General features: G+C 40.7%; 1 protein-coding gene across 1 annotated transcript in view; it reads left to right on the top strand.

Annotated features, from left to right (window-relative positions):
• Positions 1 to 20,742, top strand: part of LOC116333366 (protein unc-13 homolog B-like) — a 191,228-nt gene that overhangs the window by 29,708 nt on the left and 140,778 nt on the right. Inside the window, exons 4-8 of the mRNA XM_039620820.1 lie at positions 9,837 to 9,954; positions 11,876 to 11,999; positions 14,961 to 15,019; positions 15,449 to 15,506; positions 16,374 to 16,566. Of these exons, the coding sequence (XP_039476754.1) occupies positions 9,837 to 9,954; positions 11,876 to 11,999; positions 14,961 to 15,019; positions 15,449 to 15,506; positions 16,374 to 16,566 (552 nt within the window). The remainder of the gene's footprint in view (positions 1 to 9,836; positions 9,955 to 11,875; positions 12,000 to 14,960; positions 15,020 to 15,448; positions 15,507 to 16,373; positions 16,567 to 20,742) is intronic.

Genomic DNA, 20,742 nt, shown 5'->3' with positions numbered 1-20,742 from the left:
AAGTAGAAGAACATCTCTTCCTCCTGCACGTCTTTGCAAATTGCCACCAGATTCAAACCCAGAACTTTGTTTCTGTCTGATAACGGATACGGAAAAGCTGCATTTCCGAAACGGCTGAGCCTGATGTTGACTACTTTCACTATCAGCCAAACTAATCCAGATTTTAAAGTTGAAAAAGATCTAAAAGATCTCTCAAAGACAACTTCACCTTGCACTCTTTAACCAAATGTAGGCAGGACCGTCCAACCACACTTTAGATTCCTGGTATTGGAGGCATATTTAGTTTTGGTTTCATTTATAAGACCTATGCTATAACGCATATAACACTCACGTAGCAAAACATTCAAAGTTAGCTGAATCTCATCTCATAGTAATGGCATATTTGATTGTAATATACTGAAAATAGATTTTTATTGTGGATGCATTGCACCAAGGATCAGTCACGTCATTCTGACTCGAGCTTTGGTTTACATTTACATCGTTTACTTTTTTGGCTCAGTGTTGTCACTTTTATTGGCAGCAGTACGACACTAAACTCCTGGGATGTATTAAAGCAAATGCAGGGAGAAATTGGAGCTTCAGGAGTATGTGTCAGCCCTTGGATGAATGCAGGCCAGGTATCCAATGCAAGCTGACTTGTTAGCTGGCTTTAATAGGGCTCGCTGAAATTGAAAGAGAGCACCAGCCGCCTGTGGGACTCCAGTCGGGCACAGGCTACTAAATGGGAATTTGTGGTTGGAGCAGGTAGGATGGATAGAAAGTGAAATGACATGCCCAGCTCAGATAAGTGGACGAGTTGGTGATAAATCTAATGAATTGTCCAGCCAGGTCTGAGTACATGTGAACAGTAGAGGGAGTGGGGGGGGCAGCTGCAGCTGAAATAGCTGAAATCCCACTTTACGTTTTTTTGTTGTCATTCCTGAAATGCTGGTTCTTGGTACTCTTTGATTGGTTGGATGCAAAACCCATTTTTAGACAAAGAGTTATGCAGCTGCCATTTCAGTTGTATATGTCTTGAGATCAATGTCGGCACATTACTTTTTAATTCCTACAGTAACTATTAAATGTGCATGTGCTTACTGTAGGAAGTAATTTGTTACTTTGTGTGCCACTTTCTTTTTTTCATGTATCATGTAACTAGCAGTTATTAATTTAGTAAATAAAGTAACTGCTGTACACTGACACACTGATTGCACTGACTGGGAGAACAGTCAAAATAAATGCATATTATGAATGCATGGGGGTCAGGCTAGGATCGCCAAGGATGTCTTATAGCTCAGTTCTTTGCACGGATATGCTAAGAAGCTCTGTGAGAGTATTCACAGGCAGATGTGCGCACTAAACTAACGAACTAACTAATCACCAATCGCCACAAAATACATGGTGGTTTTGCATCCACATCTTGGACTATAACATAAAAGATTTGAGTGAAAAACTCAAAAATCATGTAATGCCACTCCAAGCACGTGATCTTACACAAAACGGTGAACCCCAAAATCTCTCCTGAGTGTGAGGAGAGACACTCAGGTCAGCACCTTGCTTGAGAAAACGTGAGTGAATAGGGGGCAAATTTTCAAGTGATAGATAAACATGCTTTATAAATGATTCACTAGTACAACAGTTTGAAATTGTATTTTTCTTTACATAACAATTTAGCATTTGAATACAGCTTGTAAAGCGCGCACCAGTATCGCACATTAATCTTCCTCCTCTCCCTGTCTGTCTTTGTCAGACACACAGACACATATGTCAGTCGTGCATTGTGTGCTGTACAAGGGATACTGATCTTTCCTGCAGACTGATCCCTTTAGACTTGATTAGCGAATGGAGTGGAGAGATTGACTGTGAATCGACATTATTATATAACACTGTCTCCTCGCCTCACTCTTTACCTGTTACTCTGTTTTCCAGAGTCAGGATGAAGGTTTTTTTTTTTTTTTTTAGTTAAGTAAAATATGGAGTTTTATGACCTTACCCAAAAAGTTGACTCTGTTCATCTGGACGTAGTGTTTTCTGTTTCTCGAGTCTGAAGAGGTCACTTGGATGAATGATGAAACATTTCTCCCACTGAAAACGCTACGATCAGATGAACAGAATTAACCTTCTGGGATTTCCTTACCTGGATGATTGAGCATGCATCGAGATATTATGGCCCTTATTGTTGAAAAAAGAAGCACACAGCCCCCCATGCTGTAGCTAAATGGCTAATTAACTCCTGAGTCTCATTAGCAGCAGTTATGCTCAGTGAGGCGCAGAAGCAGTGCGCTGCCTTTGAGCCACGTTCAAGGTATCAAGAAGGAATTTCAAGGTTTCAGTGAGACGGTCATATCTGTCATAGGGCCTCCTGAAATGTGTTTTTATGTGTTTTATTAACATATAATATATTATATTATATTTTATTAACATATAGCATTCACTATATGGGCTTGGCTTCCAGTCATGGTGGGCCTCTGCAGTCAGGTTTAAACTGGTGACTCTAGATATTGTTCTAGGTGTTGCTGTGATAGAGCTCTGCAGCTGTTCTCGACCCACAGTATATAACACAGTAAATCCAATAATAAAAAACTAAAGAGAAACTGAAAATTACCTTTTTGTTTTTCATCCTCTCTAAAAACACACGTACTCCTCCCAGCTAGCATGCATCTTCTTCTTTTTGTACTGAAATGACATTTTGCAGTATGATGCATTGTAAATATCAACTGCATTACAAGCAGGACTCACTCTAAATATGGTTGTGTTGCTCAGAAACAGTGAAGAAGTCACCTCCTCACAGCTGGATGGTGACTGTGCTGAAACCCTGCCAGATGTGCAGTCTGACTCTTAGACCTCACTGGGAGTACCAGGCACATCTGCGGCTTTAGTTTCTTACATTGTTTTTTGTCAAGATTCTTAAAACGGATGATTACAGACAGAAGTTACTGTGGGTTCAGATACAAAGGGGGAAGGCAGATGTCTAAGCTTACACAATGTTTGTGTGCTCACGTTTACTGTGTGTGTGTTAGCACAGATGCGAATTGGCATGCCCATGTCACACTGGGGATCTGTGTTGATCGGGAGTAGATTTCATAGTGGTGGGATTACCAGCTTCACTGTGGCGTGCTGGTATTTTGGTTCAGATGAAGCTCAGATCAAAGAAAAAATGAGAGCTGGGTAGAAAGTGACATGCGGTACAAGTCAGAGGAGTTTGGACTGATACTAGCTTGCACTCAACTGTCATGCCAACCCTTTCACTCCGGCAAAAATTAAAAATAAAGCCAAGAACAGTAACCGCATTGCCAGCTGCACTTAGGCCTCCTTTCAAACTCAATCTCTCACCTGCTGATTGCATTCGCCTTTTCTCTCTGACACTTTGCAACCTTCGGGAATCCTGACTTTTGAAAGCTGCAAGATATCTGTTTAGGGGGGGGGGCAAGACTTTGTAAAGTAACTTGAGGTAATCAGACTTTGGAAGTAAACAGTCAGTATTTTTCCACGTTTCAATTGTTGCGAGTATTTTGGGTGTCAATCAGTAATCTTTAAGTTGCATCGAGGTTACACTGTAGATGTGGATGTAGCCACCTTGATGTCACCTATTCTTGAAATATGGTTTCAAGGCCTCCAGTTGAGCATTTTGGTCACAGGTGTTAATTTTAACCCTTTGTGGTGAGCAGCAGATAGATGTGACTGAGAAACCAAAGGACACTCCATCACTCACCCTAAATTATGCCCTGCTTTAGTGTTTCCTTTACTCTTAATGGAACCATAATTTCCAAAATGAACATCATCATGTGTTAAATATGAAATATGATCCAGACTATAAATACGGGACTGTTTGCTCAAAGACTTCCATAAAATGTGACTTATTCTTGGAGCCAAACAAGTTTTCCCCTGCTGGGGAATGCAGGTTTGAGGCACTTGGCTTCACCTTTAAAGCCCAACTATATTTATATTTGTGCACAGGATAATACCATTATACATAATGGTGAGTGAGGACTAATGGTGAGGTTTAGCTGAATCTTAGTGGTAGTAGTAATGGCCTAAATAAGTGTATTTCTAAAGGGGGCTAGACCTCTGGAAAGACCAGAGCTTTCTCAGTTAAACCTTGGGTAACGTCAAAGGTGGAGATACTGTATAAACATCTGGCAAGGACCTGCATCGGAATAGAGTAGAATAAAATAGCCCTTTATTGTCATTGTACTTGTCCTATGAAATTGTGGAATTCATCAACAAAATAGACTGTAAGAATCAGTTTCATTATAGTCACAGAGTAACCCAACGTGTTGCTTTAAAGGTCACTGATTCTACCAGCTGGATTTGCTCAGCAGAGGTTGTTTTAAAGCCGAGGTGTCCTCGTGGCCACGGCACGGTCACCTCTGGATGCATGCTTTAACTTTGGAATAACCACAAGGATCCCACCTTAAGGTCTGACGCTGCAAACTGTCTCATACCAGCTGTGCTGTGTGGTCTGTCCCTTATGTTGCTTGAGTTATCAGTAGATGCTAAGATCAGTTAATTAGTGTACCTAATACTGACTTCTCTCCATGGGTCAGTCTGTCCAGCAGTGTGTTGATGAGCAGGATACAGCATGTCACTGAGTACCAGTGCGACTACTTTGCGATTCGGCTTAGTTGCAAAAGCCCACTATTGCATTTTTTGACATTAAATACATTTAATCTGCACATTTATTCTCTGTAGATACTGAATGTTTACATTAACTTCTGAAATTTGTCCTAAAAAGAAAACAGACTCAAAAATTATGCATTTAGAAATTGTTATGTTTATTTGTGACCTTTGTGTTTGGCTTGCTTGTGTGTGGTTTTGCTCTATTTTGGAGTGAATCTTTCAGAGACAGTCAGCAGGATGAGGTTTGCTGAGCCCAGTCTGACCTGCAGGATTTTCCTCTGGGGAGAAAATCGCCCGTCACAGATGACGGCCTCAACAGTACAGTCTGAAAATATTAAAACATCTCTGTCCACAGACACGACCTAAGCCTTTCAGAGATTTATGGCAAAGCCCTGATGAGCACCAGTCACACAAACGGGCCTCCTTCTACACAGGAATACAGGTTCCCATAAAAAGCTGCTGTTGAAAACTCAAGAGGAACCAATTTTACACATCACTGCAGCAGCAATTTTCTAAATTTTAGAGATTCTAATTTAAGCCATTTATTTCCTTCAGGAAGATTTTTTTTTATTTTTTAGCTCTGCTGTAGATGAGGTGATGGCAAAATGATCAGGATGTTGCTCCATCAGGACTAGGGTGAGCTGTAATGAAGTTTGGCTTAGGAAATACACATTTTTTTGGAGATGAGAGGAAAAATGAGCCGGGTGTGCGAGAGAGAGAGAGAAATAGAGAGAGATCACAATAAAGCAGCAGTTTAAAGGTGATTCATGAACCTCCAGCACTGCCTCTCAATCTCAACACACATAAGCTATGATATGTAAAAAGTATACATACCTGCCAAATGACTCGTAGTCTTAAATCGTCAGGCTATGTATGAACAGATGGTCAGTTGGGTATTTGCGAGGTCACATTTGCATTATTTATGAGAATTTTTTTCTTGTTGTTTGTAAATTGAGTTTATTTGTTCTGCTGAAAGCGTCTATCTAGCATCTTACTGCAAAGTCTAATATTTATTTTTCCTTCGGCTATCACTAATTGTCTTGTGCGATCTTAGCCTCCTTCGTTCTTTGTGTCGTATCTGATCTGTTAAATACTGTGTGATGGCTGCTTGGTGGGCTGGTTTATGAGGCGATTAGCAGTTGAATGTTGATGCCTCTAAACAGACTCATCAGACTTAACCTGTTAGCCTCTCCTCATGCATGTGAGGATTTAAACTCTCCAGCTCGGTTTGCTCTTGTCTTTCTTTTCTTTTATCACAGGTAAGTGGGAGTGGCTTACCTCATTGTCTCCATTTCCTTTTTCAGTATGTCTCTGCTTGCTTTTGCTCTTTGCTGATTCTGGCTGTTTCATTTAGTCTGACTTACCCACTCGCTTAAATCTAGATCTCATGATTGGCACAGTTCAGAGGTCTGCTGTGAAGGCGACTTCAGTAAAAGTTTACTTTTAAAGTTACAGGGGTTTGTAACAGGATGCCACATGGGGCTTATGCTTTATACTATCATTTCCTCCTGAAAACTGCAGCTTTCACATTTTTCTCTTTAATTTGAAACTCCCTTAGTGTAAGACAACGCGCACATAAAATAGATTTGTTTCGATTCCTTGACCACGTGGGTCAGACTGTGTGGCCTTTCTTTCAAGTTCTCTGTCAATTAAGTTGAGTTTAACTATCAAAAAAGGGCAACCTTTCCGTCTTTTCACATCAACTCTTATTAGTCTTTGGCCACCGATTTTATCAAGTTATAATATCAGGACTGATCAACGTCTCTCTGATCGTAACCTTTTTGCACCCATCTAACATTTGTCCCAGTGGTGCTGTTTTTTAGAAAGGGTATTTTCCACCAACGTCTGGAAGCAGTAGTTGGAAGCAGTTTTCTGCAGTTTTCTTAGAGTGCATTTAAAAAATGATTTGATTTGTGCAGGCGATGTCAAATAAAGGGAAAATGTTTTGTAAATTTGAGCAGGAGCACTGATTCTTAGCTGGAGGAGCAGCTTGTGTAAAGCTTTTCTCACAGGAACACATAAAAAGCTGCTTCACCACTGACTTTATCCGTTATTCTCCAAAGTGCTCCGGTCTCTCCCTCACAGGACATAATTTCCATCAAGCATTATGCTCAGTAAAAATACATACTTACACGTCCTCTCTGGCCTTTCTGTTTTTTCCAGTTTCTCTCTCTTCTGTCAGAAACTGCACTCAAAGACATCCCTGCACATGTACACACTCCCATCTGAGTGTTAAAAATACACCATTTCATTCCCTTTTACAACAAACCATTCCCTCAATAATGGATGGGCTTTGATGGAGGGCATATGACGGAGCCAGATGTAAACCTAAGGCACACGTACACACACACAAACACACATCTGAGCTATGAGTCATATAGTTTGGAGACAGGCTCCACAGTAGGGCAACGTCAGACTTCTTTCTAAAATTTGGATTTTATGATATCAAATGAATAATCCCTCAGATTAAAATGAGCAGATCATGAGGTACTTTTGTTTTTGGTTTTTTTTCCTTTCTTTAAGCCCGTTGATCCAGAGCTGACTCTCACGTTATGCAATGCATTACTTGCCATTAGTCGAGTTCACCTTGGTCTTTTTGGACCTTCAAAAATTACACAATCTGCCAAGAACAGATCGGCTGAAAAACCCAGGAAATGTCCAAATGGTGTTTTTGCACTTTGGCTACAGACAAGGGAGACTGGGAAAGTCAAAAGGGCAGAACTTCTGTGGAACCAGCTCCCAGTTTGGGTTTGGGAGACAGACACCCTCTCTACTTTTAAGATTAGATTTAAAGCATATAGTTAGGGCTGGATCACGTGACCCTAAATCCTTCCATAGTTACGCTGCAATAGGTCTAGTCTCCTGGGGGATTCCCATGATGCACTGTGTTTCTTCTTCACTCGCCTTTTTCCACTCACTGTGTTTAAGCACCTCACATCTGTGACCGTTTTCAACAGCAAGTCTTTGTCCTGTCTTCCTTTCCTCGCCTTCAGCCATATACCATTGGTTGTGGTGTATGGCCGCCCCTCCCTGAACCTGGTTCTGCCAGAGGTTTCTTCCTGTTAAAGGGGAGTTTTTCCTTCCAGCTGTCACCAAGTGCTTGCTCCATTTGTTGGGGCTTTCTCTGTATTATTGCAGGGTCTTCACCTTACAATATACAGCGCCTTGAGGCAACTGCTGTTGTAATTTGCTGCTATGTAAATACTTTTGAATTGAATTGATTTAAAGGACCACAAACAAGTTATTAATCATTTTATTTGGTTTCCTGCATATAATGAAGTCATTAAAACAGTATTTTTGTATCATATACATTACAAGTGAAAATAAGAAAAAAAAGAACATTTTAATGTCATCAATGTTTTCTTATTCAAGACAAATGGACAAAAAACATTATGTTTAAATGTTTACATTTACGAGCATCCATGGTGTGAAAGCAGATTTAATATGTGCAGAATGTTTTTGTGTGTCAGTTATATTTTGGAGCTGAATTGATTCCTGCTGTTTAAAATTCACAGATAAAAGTCAGAATTTTCCATCGACCTGGAACTGGTCTCTGGCCTCTGCTGTCATTTTGCTGTCCTCAATGAGAGCGTCATTAATGGCGTTGTTTTACATAGTTGCAATAGCAAACCGCCAAACACATCAGTGCCGATGTTTAATATTAACCATGCTAATATTTAGGAAGATCACCATTTTGGTTTGACTTGCCTTCAACAGGCAGCAAGGAGCTACATGCAAGCACACTCACATACACAAGTGTAAACTTTTCACATAGCATCTCCCACACACCCTCTTCTCTCCGTCATCCCAGCTGTGACGTGTCATCTTGGATGACTGACAGCTAAACTGAGGCGAGATGAATATGAATGGGACTGTGAATATGAATATGCAGATGAGGAGTGGAGACGGTTTGGCTGCCGTCTTCTTTTTTAAAAGATCTGTCAGAAAAAGACGGCTGTCACCCTTCAGCCTCGCTTCTTTAAGATAATACTGGCCCACTTACAGACCTGCTGGGAGGAGAGCGGTGCTGCAGTGTGCTGAGGTTAGTGGCACACAGAGTATATAATGATAAACCTTGAACCAAACAACTGTTGTGTCATAATCACTAATTATTTAGGTCGTTATTAGGCAAATAACAAGTAAGCACTAAGTGAGGGTAGCATTAAGTCAGGTAGGCCACAGAATTGAGCTTGGAGACAAGCTTAGCAGGTCAGCTGTCGGCCTGCATCAGCTGATGGATTAGCCAGTCAGTTTCTGTGCACCCAATTTGTAAAAGTCATATAATATGAAAGGGGAGGGAGGTATGCTCAAACACAGATGAATTACTACAGATGGAAATGACCGTTGGCATGGGCAGCGCAGTGGTGTGGCAGATAGCAGAGCAAGGGTTCAAATCCACCATCTGGATTTTTTTGTGTGGAGTTTCCATGTTCACCCCGTGTCTGTGTGGATTCTCTCCGGCCTCTTCCCCATAATCCAAAGAGATGCATGTAGTGGTGTTAGGTTAACTGTTGATTCTAATGTAGCCCTTGGTGTGAATGGTTGTTTCTCTGCATTAGCCCTGCAGCAGTCTGGTCCAGGGTGCACTCCGCCTCCCCCCTTATGATGGCTCAGATAGGCTCAAACAATAAATCGTAACAGGTCTCACTACCATCTTCTAAATCTTCATTATCACTTTTATTGCTGTCTATTTGTCACAAATCGTGACGATTGTTGTAGCTAATTGTGTGAAATTGTGTTTTTTTGGGGGGGGGGGGGTTTGTGATATTTGATAAATCAAGTTGTGAACTCTGGGTTCTTCAGCATAAGGCCCTATATTCATCCCTGCCTCAACACCAAAGACTGCATGGAGTTTATACGACAGCTCGACAAATTCAGAGCGAGACAGCACCTCCTACTTTGTTTATACACGGCAGTGATTGACAGTCACATCAGTGTGCAACAACGGTACAAAGAGAAAAGTGAAGGACGTGATTTCCCACCAAAGCTATATATTAATAATGTTCTGTTATGAACCTGAGTGTGTTTGCAAATGTTCTCAAACCTGCACAACAGTTGTGTATCTTTGTTTTGAAGCTGGTGAACAGAGGTTACTCACAGCAGTTTGCCACTATATACCTGAACGCCCTACAACCACACAGACGTTCTAGTTAATAATCTCTATGGTTAATACACTGGTACAGAGCTTTTAACTTTGACTGTAATATAGGTAATGTGTTTGTCTGTTTCTCCAGTGAGATCAGTCATCTAGAGTCCGGGCTGGTGGTGGAGCTGTGGAACAAAGGTTTGATCTGGGACACGATGATCGGCACGGCACTGATACCCCTCAGCTCCATTCGACAGTCTGACGAGGTAACACACCCTTTAATCTCTTTGTCCTCGCTCGCATGTGGACACGAAGGGCTTAAAACAACGTCACCTCGTTATGTCACTAGACGCAGACTTCTGCACATGAACTATGAGCACATATTCATGTTTTCAGTTTAATTTCAATATGCAAAGTTTAAGGTATAAATCAAATAAAATTACTTATTTTTCAAAGTTAATCAATACTTAATGGTTTGTTCTAAAATAAACCTTCCCCATCGAGGAGCATGCTGTAATAGTGCTGTTCTGTCAGTTACTTCCAGCATCTCAGCACTGAGTAACAGGCGTCCTTTGGAGTGAGCGCCCTGACTCCCTGTCTGCAGAAATATTGGCCGCTGAGAGATGACAGCCCCATTTTAAACACATGCAAAATCTGCATTGGAAGGTTTGGGTTGGGGGATTTAGGTGTCAGGCTTTTCAACCAGGAGACCCTGGTTTGCGTCCCATTGAGACCTTTTTTGTTTTTGTTTACTCTCTTTCACTCCCACTCACTTGTTAGGTTTAGGCATTAAACATAAATGAGCCGTGCCCATGGTTCGTGCATTAGTTTGTGCCCCTTAGTTGACACAAAAGCAAACATTTTCTTGATTTGATAGCCTCACACTTCCACAGAATTATTGTGGACTTTGTCCCTCAAGCTTTTTAATGGCCTCTGTGAACAGCAACACTGACTATAACAACCAGGACCTGTTTCAACATACAAATGGGAACTTGATTGTTAATTTTACACACTTGACAGACCTGCTCTTTTTAGTACTTCTTATACTTGATAAAGCAGACTTGATGCTCTCACTTCTGTGAATGCCTTGGTTCTTTTGCGGTTAATGTAGAGATCAGGTTTTATTCAGATAAATACTGCAAAGCACGAATCAGTTTAAGCATAATTTGAAATATTTGATCAGTCAACTACCAACTGGAAGTGTAGCTTCCAGTCAGCTGCGGTCCAAACAGTTTAATCGGTCAGTGAATCTGCCACAGCAGGACACACATCAAGCATAACTGAAAACAACAAGATGCAACAGATCACACACCACAACTAAGCTACTGATAAAGTTTTGATTATTAATTTTGGCACATGATCAGATTTGATGATTGGTTGTGGATTGTGGGGGAAAATAAAGTTAAATCTAAATATGAGCTGTGCGTGAAAAAAGAGAAGTGGTCTGAATTCTTTTCATTCAACATGTTAAACTACACATACACACTGTGTTTACATACTTCTGCAGTAATTACCTGAATCTCTATTGTTAAAATATTATTTGTGTCTGATTATATTTGAACTGAACTGATGGTTAAACTGGTTTTGACCATTAAAATTGAAAAAAACAAAAAAACAGTGCTGTGTTTTTTATGAGATGTGGTGTATCTGCAGCTCAGGCTACTTATGCTAGCAACAGCCCTTGAAATAAACACACACACACACACCTTCTGCCAAGCAGTGCTTACTTATTAAAGCTCCATCTTTCCCCGTTAGCTTAGTCTTAAAAAGCCCTCTCACAGGTGAAGCATTGGCTAAGTCATTTTGTCGGACTGTGGGCAGGCCGGTCTCGCCTGTAGACCTCATTACTTTTTCTGCAGTTTTAAAGCAAGGCAGCAGCTCCTGTGTAGTCATTAATAATGTAGCCTCAATGTTTGGCGTCTAAGTATGAAGCACAGTATACACTCACCTTCTTTTTTCTTTTGTTCAACACCTGAACTGTCAGTGTTGTTCCTCATCTTTTCAGCTTTGCTCAGGTTCAGTGGATGATATTCCTAATAAGCCCTCCTGCACCCTCCATTATCCTGCTGATGCTGTTTCCTACAAAGCAGATGTTTGGCATTCTTGCTTTTCTAATCTTCTTTGTTTCAGTCCTCCTGGCTCTCTCCTGACTACCTTTCTTTTTGCATCTGCTTTTCTGTCTTCTAGGAGGGACCAGGAGAGTGGACGTCTTTGGACTCTGAGGTGTTAATGAGGGAGGATGAGATCTGTGGCACCACCAACCCAACTCCGCACCAAGTGCTGATGGACACTCGCTTTGAGTTGCCCTTTGGTTTGTATATTTATGCAAACACATTTTCTCACAAAGGAAAACTTGCCTTTTTGTGCCCAAAGATATGTGTTAGTCTCACTGGTGATTCTGAATCGGCCGTATTTGTGGATGTGACATTGTCTCTTCTAAGTTAAATCAGTGGTTAAGAAAATTTATGCTGGGTGAGAGCAATAATAATTCAAATTTTAAGGATAATAACTATTTAACGCATTTTAACTTCAAAATAAAACCTGAACAAAACAACTATCCCCAACTTGGCAACATGTGAGATCTTTCCAGGGTGGTTAGACTCTAAACATTGTGCTAAATGTAGCGCAATGTTTAGAGTTGTGCCATGTTGTATCCTCTAAGACTTCCTGTAGTATCCCTCATATCTCAGAGCTTGTGGAAGAACCATTAAGCTTCATAAAGTTTTTATGAAAGATTTATTCACTGTAACATTTCACTCCTAAATATTCCTCAGTCCTCTATTTTTATTCCTCTTCCAGGGAAGAGTTGAGGTGAAGAATTGTGCTTGGTAATATTTGCTTGCCTCTCATTTTTCAAGACAGTACATTTTTGTGCAGTTCAGGATAATTTGAATTTATGTATTTAAAAGGGAAAATCTCTGGCAAAACGCAGCAGTGGCCGGAGTGCGTGCTCTCCTGTTGTTCTCCTGCTTTCTTGCTGTTTTTATTTCTGGAGTGCAGTCACCGAGCAAAGCTGCAATTCTGGCAGATCAGCAGTTGATACTGTTGTGACCATCCAGCTGGTAGATTTTATATATGGGGCACTTTTGATGTTAGCATGCCCACAGTGGTTCTGCATCTGCAAACCACATTGTTACCCACCTCCTCCTCCTCCCAGTGCTGCATGTAACCTAATTAACATCATATCTGTTGTCACTGAGGCCTGCTCTGCTCTATGCCGGGGTTTTGCTGCCTCCACCGTTCCACGTGTGCACACTGGACAGCAGGAATGTGTGCTCTAAACAGAGCCGTAAATACGAAAGTAAATTACTGCAAATGAAAATAATCTTTTTTTTTCACTATCAGTGCTCCGACTGAAATAGCAACATAACTGTGGAACAGTTGGCTTCCTCTGGAAGCTATTAATCTCAAGAAGCTGTCTGAAGTGTTTCTTCTTGAGCTGCCATTTTCCTTCCACCTTCACAGTTTGTCAACAGTGCGAACTGTGGTTCATGTTTGCTCAACTTAAAAAAAGATGGAGAGAAATTAGGAGTTTGTTTTTGATAAATCCTCAAAAACAGGAGAAGATATGTGATGTGCAGTTAACAACATAGGTTCTAATTAGTGATTAGTTCTATTTTGTCATCAGTTAACACAACAAATCATCCAGAAAACACATTCACAAATGCCTGAAAGTTTTTAAACTGTAAGGCACAGCTGCTTGGTGAGACAGCTAGAGCTGAGGGGAGGCCGCGGGGGGAGATGTAGGGATGTGAGGTGAAGCAGACATGTGGATGTCAGAGAAACCCGGCAACCAAAAAGTTCAACACAGAGCAGTTTGAGCTGCAGCACTGACTGAAACTGCAACCGAGGACTTGACTGCTGCAGTTTGCACTGATACTTGAGCATTGACCAGACATATATGAATTACAGTGCTGGGATTTTGTGACCTTTTTCCCTTTTCACTGCTTGATTGAATTGTTATGAAGCTACTTTCAGCTACTCTGTTGTCGCCACACCAGGTAGCTCTGGAGGTTTTACGCCAGGTGCCCTTCCTGATGGGATTTTGTGTTTCTGGCTAGAATCGAACCAGCGACTTTTCGCCTTGCCAAGTGAATGTGCAAACAGTAAATAATGGAAGATGAAATTCAGATGCTGTCTGAAAATGTTGCTTCATTATCAGAGTAATCTGGTAATCCACTTTCTTTTACATCCAACAAATATAAAATTGCCACCAGGCTAATTCAACATTCTTATAACACACACTCGGCTTGTGGGTGAAAACTGGTCTGCAAAGTTTGAAAGTGCAGAGAAGAAAGGTGTAATTGTTGGAATTTTAACTGTATTCTGCTGAAAAGTCATTGTGCAAAGTCTGAATCACCATTTAACAGCTTTCTTCTTAAGAAAAGGCATCACCCCTGACCCGCTATACCACTGCGCAGAACAATGGTTAAGCCCAAGAGCCACACTGACGTATTTCTTTGAATTCTAGCTGCGGTCTAACAGGTTTTTCTGTAATGATTTTACTGTTCTGGCACAGATTGACAGACTTTGTGAAATGAATCTCATACATTTAAAGTTATCGCCTGTAGTTTGTTCATAGATTTCAAGTTTATAAAAAGCCTGATTGATAATTCATTTTCAAATGAATAAAATATAGTTCAAAGATATGTTTTTGCGGCCAACGAGTGTGATATAATCTACATGGCAACTGCCCAATTCCTAATATTTAAAAATATTTGGTTAAATATTAACATTTAGAAACCCAGGCATGAAATATGTATATATGAGTATCTAGATCATTTTCTCGATTACCCTAGTATGGCCATAAATCTGCTTGAACAAGGTTTTGCCACATTACATAAGCTGAAATATTATTTGTTTATTTTTTCTTGGGGAACCACAGCAGAGACTACTGCTCTTTCACATTTCCTCTTATGCTTAAGATTTTCTCTTCTGCTACTCCCTCTTCTTTGGGAAGAACCTTTAGGCCCCTGAAAGGAAACCTCATCAGCTCTGAATGAATAACATCAACCTGCAGACAGAATAGGATGGGATGGGGCAGGGAGCATGAAGGAGTGGCAAATGATGGAAGGGTGGAGCTAAAGAAATGGTCCTTCATTTCTTTCTGCACTTTGCCTCATATTCTGTCATCTCCCGTTATGTATTTAATCCTAAATTCCCCCTTTCCATGCGCCTGTATTTCATCCACACATTCTTTTTCACCACTTTGTAATCGCCCGTCACTATTTTAATTCACTCCATATTTCTTCTGTCCCATACGTTTATCCAGACATTCCCGAAGACGAGGCTCAGTACTGGACCAGCAAACTGGAGCGGATACATAATGAGGTAACTTCACTGCATATTCTGTTTTCCTGTTAATGTGTTATATATTAATCAGCTGTTAGAGATATTCTTTGGCAAGCGCGCATTACAGAATGTATAAAGCCTTCATTCCTCTTCTGTATAAATCTTTTATGTTTGTATTATAAAGAAATATCACATGATTCTGCACAACAGTGATATTTACCTGCTAGCTATTGAGTTTTTAATCTATAAACTCTGTGTGCTTTTATATCATATTGTTTCACACTGTGTGGGCTTCTCAGTGATGTGGCACTTTGTTTTGCTTCTCTGCTTCCATCTAGTGACATAACATGGGAAACAGTAGCAGGGGGTTTATAGGAACTGCAGTGACATGCCCATATTCCAATAAAGGCATTTCTTTGATATCTTAATGCTTCTAATTCTCCTCTATGTTTTGTTTAATCTTTGCAGTATCCATCACAAGATGAGGGCCAGAGAAGAAGAATGCCATCTGTGCCTTCCCAGTGCTGTAAGTATTAAACTTTCACTCCCTGCTGAGGATGACTTTGATCTGGATAAAGTCATCTCACTCTAACATTTGTAAGATGAGCGGAGAAATAATTTTCAGCTACTATGAGAAATTCTGCTGGATTTTGGGTGTGAAGCCACTTCACCGCCTGATAATAAGTAGTTATAAAGTATAAAATTTGTAGTTACTTGTACACGGATATGAACTCACTGACTGTAAATACTTTCTTCTGTTTTGTTGTTTTTGTGTGAATTTAACTCACATTACTTCATTTTCGTCTTCACCGCGTTTCTTCACATAGTTCTCCTCCATCTCTCTTTGGATGTGTTCAGTACCATGTCACACTCTCATTCGGCCATCATCAGTAACACTTACTGGCTTCATTCTGCAGTAACAAAGTTTAATTTTTGCCTCCATGCCACCAGGCAGTTGGAGTTATTTTGGATGGAGTGACCAACAGAGTACGTATGGCGGTGTTTCCTCCCCTCTGTGACTTGTATTTTTTGTCTATGACTGCATGGTATGGATGGGTACCTACTGAAAACAAGTACCACTGCATGTTAGCGCTTTATTCTTTATGTTTGCTGTAAATGAAATTTTAAAGTCTTGAATTCTTTTGGTCAAAATGTGAGACCCTCATTTGTTGGCATGTTGTTTTGTTGCGTGGCGCTTTGATATGTTTTCTAGCAAACATATCCCATCATTTCCTGTCATTTTGGGCTTTAACTTCCTTCACTTTGTAATACATGCCTGTTACCCCAAGAGGGAGTCATTTACTCAAATATTTGTGCTCTAAGTGCAGGCAGCATTCTGCGGAGGGTGGACACGATCTTATTCTTTACTGTGTTTTTGTTGTCTTCCACCCAGCTTTTGATGACCATGACAGTGCAGTGGACGACTGGGACAGTGAAACTGGAAACAAACCTCCACCCTTCCACAACACTTCCCAAACAAATTCCTCAGTGCATCAGTACCCCATGATGCGCAGGGTTCAACATCAACCCCTGTCAAAGGAGTCTGACTCTGTGCATAGCTATGAGCTAGAAATGAGGGGGCCCAGGTAAATATATGCTCACTTAAAAATACTCTACTCATAAGCAAGCACATCACTGCAGCACTGCTAGAGGTTAATATTTTCATGGACACTCTTTGTCTCCAAATACAGTTTAAAGCTAATAAATAATTCTAAATGAAATGTGGATTTCCCTCCACTACTCTTCCTTGTGCCTTTGGTTTTCGTGACTTAGTTAATATTAATACAAAAGTTAAGAATCCTTTAATGTTTTTAAAACAGGGATGTTAACTAGCTTAGATCTTAACTGGGCTGGACCAGTGAAACGTCCCTTTTCTGTCAGTAAAGTGGTTTAAGTGCGCATGTAATCCCTGACATGTGGGATTTTAACAGTACACCGCAATTATTTTTCATTTATTTATTTATTTTTGCATGATAAATGATGTGCTGCTTTAGTTAATGAAAGAAATCCATCAGCACAACCTTTTGGGCTTAAATTATAAGAAATTAATGTGCAAAATTACAGAATAACTTCTTAATAGCTCATTGTGCAGACTATCCTGTAATTATAAAGAACCAACTTTTAGAACTTTAGACAGAAATTGTCCTGTTTTATTTATTTGTTTTACTGTGGACGCGCAATAAAAACATTTCACTAGTAGATTAAGTGAAAAATAGGAACTTTTCTCTAATTTGATTCTTTATTATTTAATTTCTTTGTAATGTGGATGACAGTGTGGGTGGTCTTTATCTAAAATATGGTTAAAAGTCTAAAGTCTATGCCCTTCTGTACATTTTCCAAAGACATCAAGTGGGCCAGATTTGAACTTTTGCTGAGCCGATTCTGGGCCCCGGGCCTTATGTTTTACCCTCCTGTTTTAAATGGCCACAGTTTGATAGCAGAAGTGGCACTTTTTGAGTGAACGATGCTCTCACTCCAAATATAAAAATACTGTCTTCTGTCAAAACTTTTTTACTGAAGTATATTAAGTCTAATTGATTGAACATTTTTATGTTTGTGTACCTCACCCCCTAAGATCAAAATCAAAAGCCAAATCTGATATAAATGAATGATAGCCCTTTCAATTAAATCTCTCTCTGACCACTCCGTCTTTACATCTGTAATGTTCAGATGCATCTCCACCACTCTCTCAAAAGGCGTCCCACTGACTTGAATATCAATTTGGGAAAGAGGACAATAATCTAGGAAAGAAATTATAGCAAGTACAGCAGTGATGATTGAAGATGGTGTTGCTGCAGCATTCATGAAAGCACGCACTGCAGTTAATTTTGTTTTCATCAAATGTCTCCCCTTGGATGCCTCAGCATGTCAAAGTAGAAAGCCAAGCTGACAGTGTCATGATGAAGGACAAATTGAGGGTGCATAACCCTGTGAATTACGCACACGCGCGCACGCGCACACACACACACACACACACACACACACACACACACACACACACACACACACACACACCCTAGCATGTCTTTTGTTGTGTATCTGACCTCCTGACCTGACTGTGCTATTTTGCGTCCACATTGTAAACAGCTTTCCTCACCTGTAATGACCCTTGACACAGATGTTTGTTTGAATTCTATGATGAAAATGCAAATGTTCATGAGCAAATAGTGCTCACAGGACTTCCACAGAATGACCTATAAATGGCAGCTACACTGGAACTAGTCCAGAGGTGCACAATAAGGTGACCTTGAAAGGCAGATCAGTAAAAGTTAAATTCAGGAAAGGTTTTTATGAGTGTTGTAGCTCATAAGATGCACGCTGTTTCATTTTTTACTCTATTTAAAGTGTGTGTTGCCATGGGAAACCAATAATTTTTATCTAATATATTGCCAAAATCAGAGAAAAGCCATTATAACCAACTTGTTGTGTGAAAACAGAAAACTGCTCTATCACAACTGACATATGTCAAAGCATAACTTTCTGATAAAAAAACTGGACCATGAAAATTTGCACACTATCACATACTTTATCTTCCATCTGTATTCCATCTTGTCTTTTCTTTTCTTTTTTACTACACAGGTATTCTACAATGCTTTTCTTTTCTGCATGATCTTTTATTTTTGGTTCATGTCTAATGCTTAATATCTTTTTCTTTCTTTTTTCTTTGCATCGTCCTCTGCTGCTTCCCACTTGGTTCTTTTAACTTTATTTTTAGGAAATCAAACAGTAAGGGTGGAGTAAGAATAATCCCTGTTGATTCAGGTATGGGTGTGGAGGACTGGGAGAGTAAATTTAAAGTGCCTGACTCTGGTGTCTTGGATGATTACTTGGATGCCGAGCAGAAAATGTGGGAGGATGAGGACAAAAGCATCATCTATAAAATTAGTGACAGTCCATCCGAGTCCAGAGTCAGCAGATTCTATCAGACAGTGGAATGTGATGCACTTTTCCCAGAGGACTTGCTGGAGCTGGATGGCAGGACACACAGACGGAGGCGTGCCTTCGGCAGTGGAGAAGTGCGGTTAGTCTACAAGGAAGCCGGCAGCTTTGAGGATGAATCGTCACCTCCTGAAATTGATATAATACCCTCTGCTAAACAGCTACGACAGCTGTCAGATAGAGAGAGTCTACTTTTCAAAACTAGACTGTGGGCCAAAACTGCTTTAGAAGACACACTTGAGAACTATGCAGCTTTTCGTGAGGAGGAAGCTGCTCGGGAAGAGGCTGAAAGGATCAGGGGGAGGGGGGAATATAACTCAGTTGGTTCAGATGAGATGCAGTATTCCTTCGGCTCTGAGGAGGAATTAGATGACCTGACATTCACTGAGGGGGATACTTGCTATGAATATGAAAGTTATTACTACCCTGGCAAGTATATGCCGCCTTATGGAGAAGACTTTTCAAGTAAAGGGAGATCAAGTCATGGACAAGATCCTCTGTTGTCGCCGGTGAAGGAACCAGGGGATGACTATATAGATCCAATGGATGAACTAAAGAGTTTAGTTCACTCAGTGTCTGAATACTTGGCTGTAAAAGAAGAGGAGATCAGCAGCTACGAATCAATGCCTAAACCAGTTAGGCGAAAACTCCCAGCACTGCCAACTGATGCTAAAGTTGTGCAACCTGAAGATAGTAGTAATGATGATGTCAAAGCTGATATTAAGGAGGATAGTGCTGTTGAACAGGGCATAGCTGGAGTAAAGAATGCAGTGAGTTCATTGTTTAGTACAATAACAGGATCAAAGCCTGCCACTGAGGGAGATGCTACTGGCACAAGTCCATCTCCCCAACCAACCCAAGCAGACTCTGGTATTTCAAAACTGCTCTCTTTGATCCCCAAAGCTAATACTGAAGTCACAGAAACCTCTGGTGCTACTGCCACAGAACCACCTACCTCTCAATCATCACCCCAACCTGAGTCAGGTATTTCAAAGCTGCTTTCATTTATTCCCAAAAGTGGTGGTACTTCTCCACCCATAGCTATAGTTCCACCTGCCTCTCAGGAACCCACATCTGAAAAAAAGTTTTCCCTTCAGTCTCTTTTGCCATTTCAATCTTCCGAATCCAACCAGCAAGCTGACGCCAGTCAGACGTCGACACTTGGTAGAGATTCACAAGGAAGCAGTTCTACTGGTAAACAAGCTACATCTGGTTTTGAATCCATGTTAGGAAGACTTAGTCCTTTGAGACTTTTTTCTAGTGCACCACCATCTAGAGACCCATCACCTCAGCCATCAGAACAGAGAAGTGCATCTGCTCCAATCAATGACTCCCAGCAAGGGCCTGTAAACAAAACGGTGAGTCCTAGTAGAGAGGGATCACAAACAGACCGGCAATTATCAGGTGAAATGAGAACAGGCTCTGGCAGTGGATCAGTTGATCTTTTGCCAGATACAGGAAGTGGATCAATCGAGCTTTTCCAAGAAACTGGAAGTGGGTCAGTAGAGCTTCTTCCGGAGACAGAGTCCTCTGGTGAACTACCCGATGTTCAGCAAAGAAAATCTTCACCAGTACCTGAACCAAAACCTGAAGGCAGTTCAGAGGAAGCAGGATTTTTCAGTCCTTTTAAAAAGTCTCTTTCTTCACTAATGTCAACAACTCCTCCAGAAAGTTCCCAGCAGAGTGACACCAAGCCTGCAGATGAGTCATTTTTAGGTACCAAACTCAAACTTCCATTTTTCTCAGAAAATATTTCCACAACAGCAGCCCCACCAAAGGCAGAAGGGGGCATGCTATCAGGGATTCTTAAGTTTGCGTCTGGT

This window comes from Oreochromis aureus, linkage group 12, assembly GCF_013358895.1.
Source record: "Oreochromis aureus strain Israel breed Guangdong linkage group 12, ZZ_aureus, whole genome shotgun sequence".
Taxonomy (NCBI): Eukaryota; Metazoa; Chordata; class Actinopteri; order Cichliformes; family Cichlidae; genus Oreochromis; species Oreochromis aureus.
The sequence above is the reverse complement of the archived record's forward strand: the minus strand, read 5'-3'. Positions and strand labels throughout refer to the sequence as shown.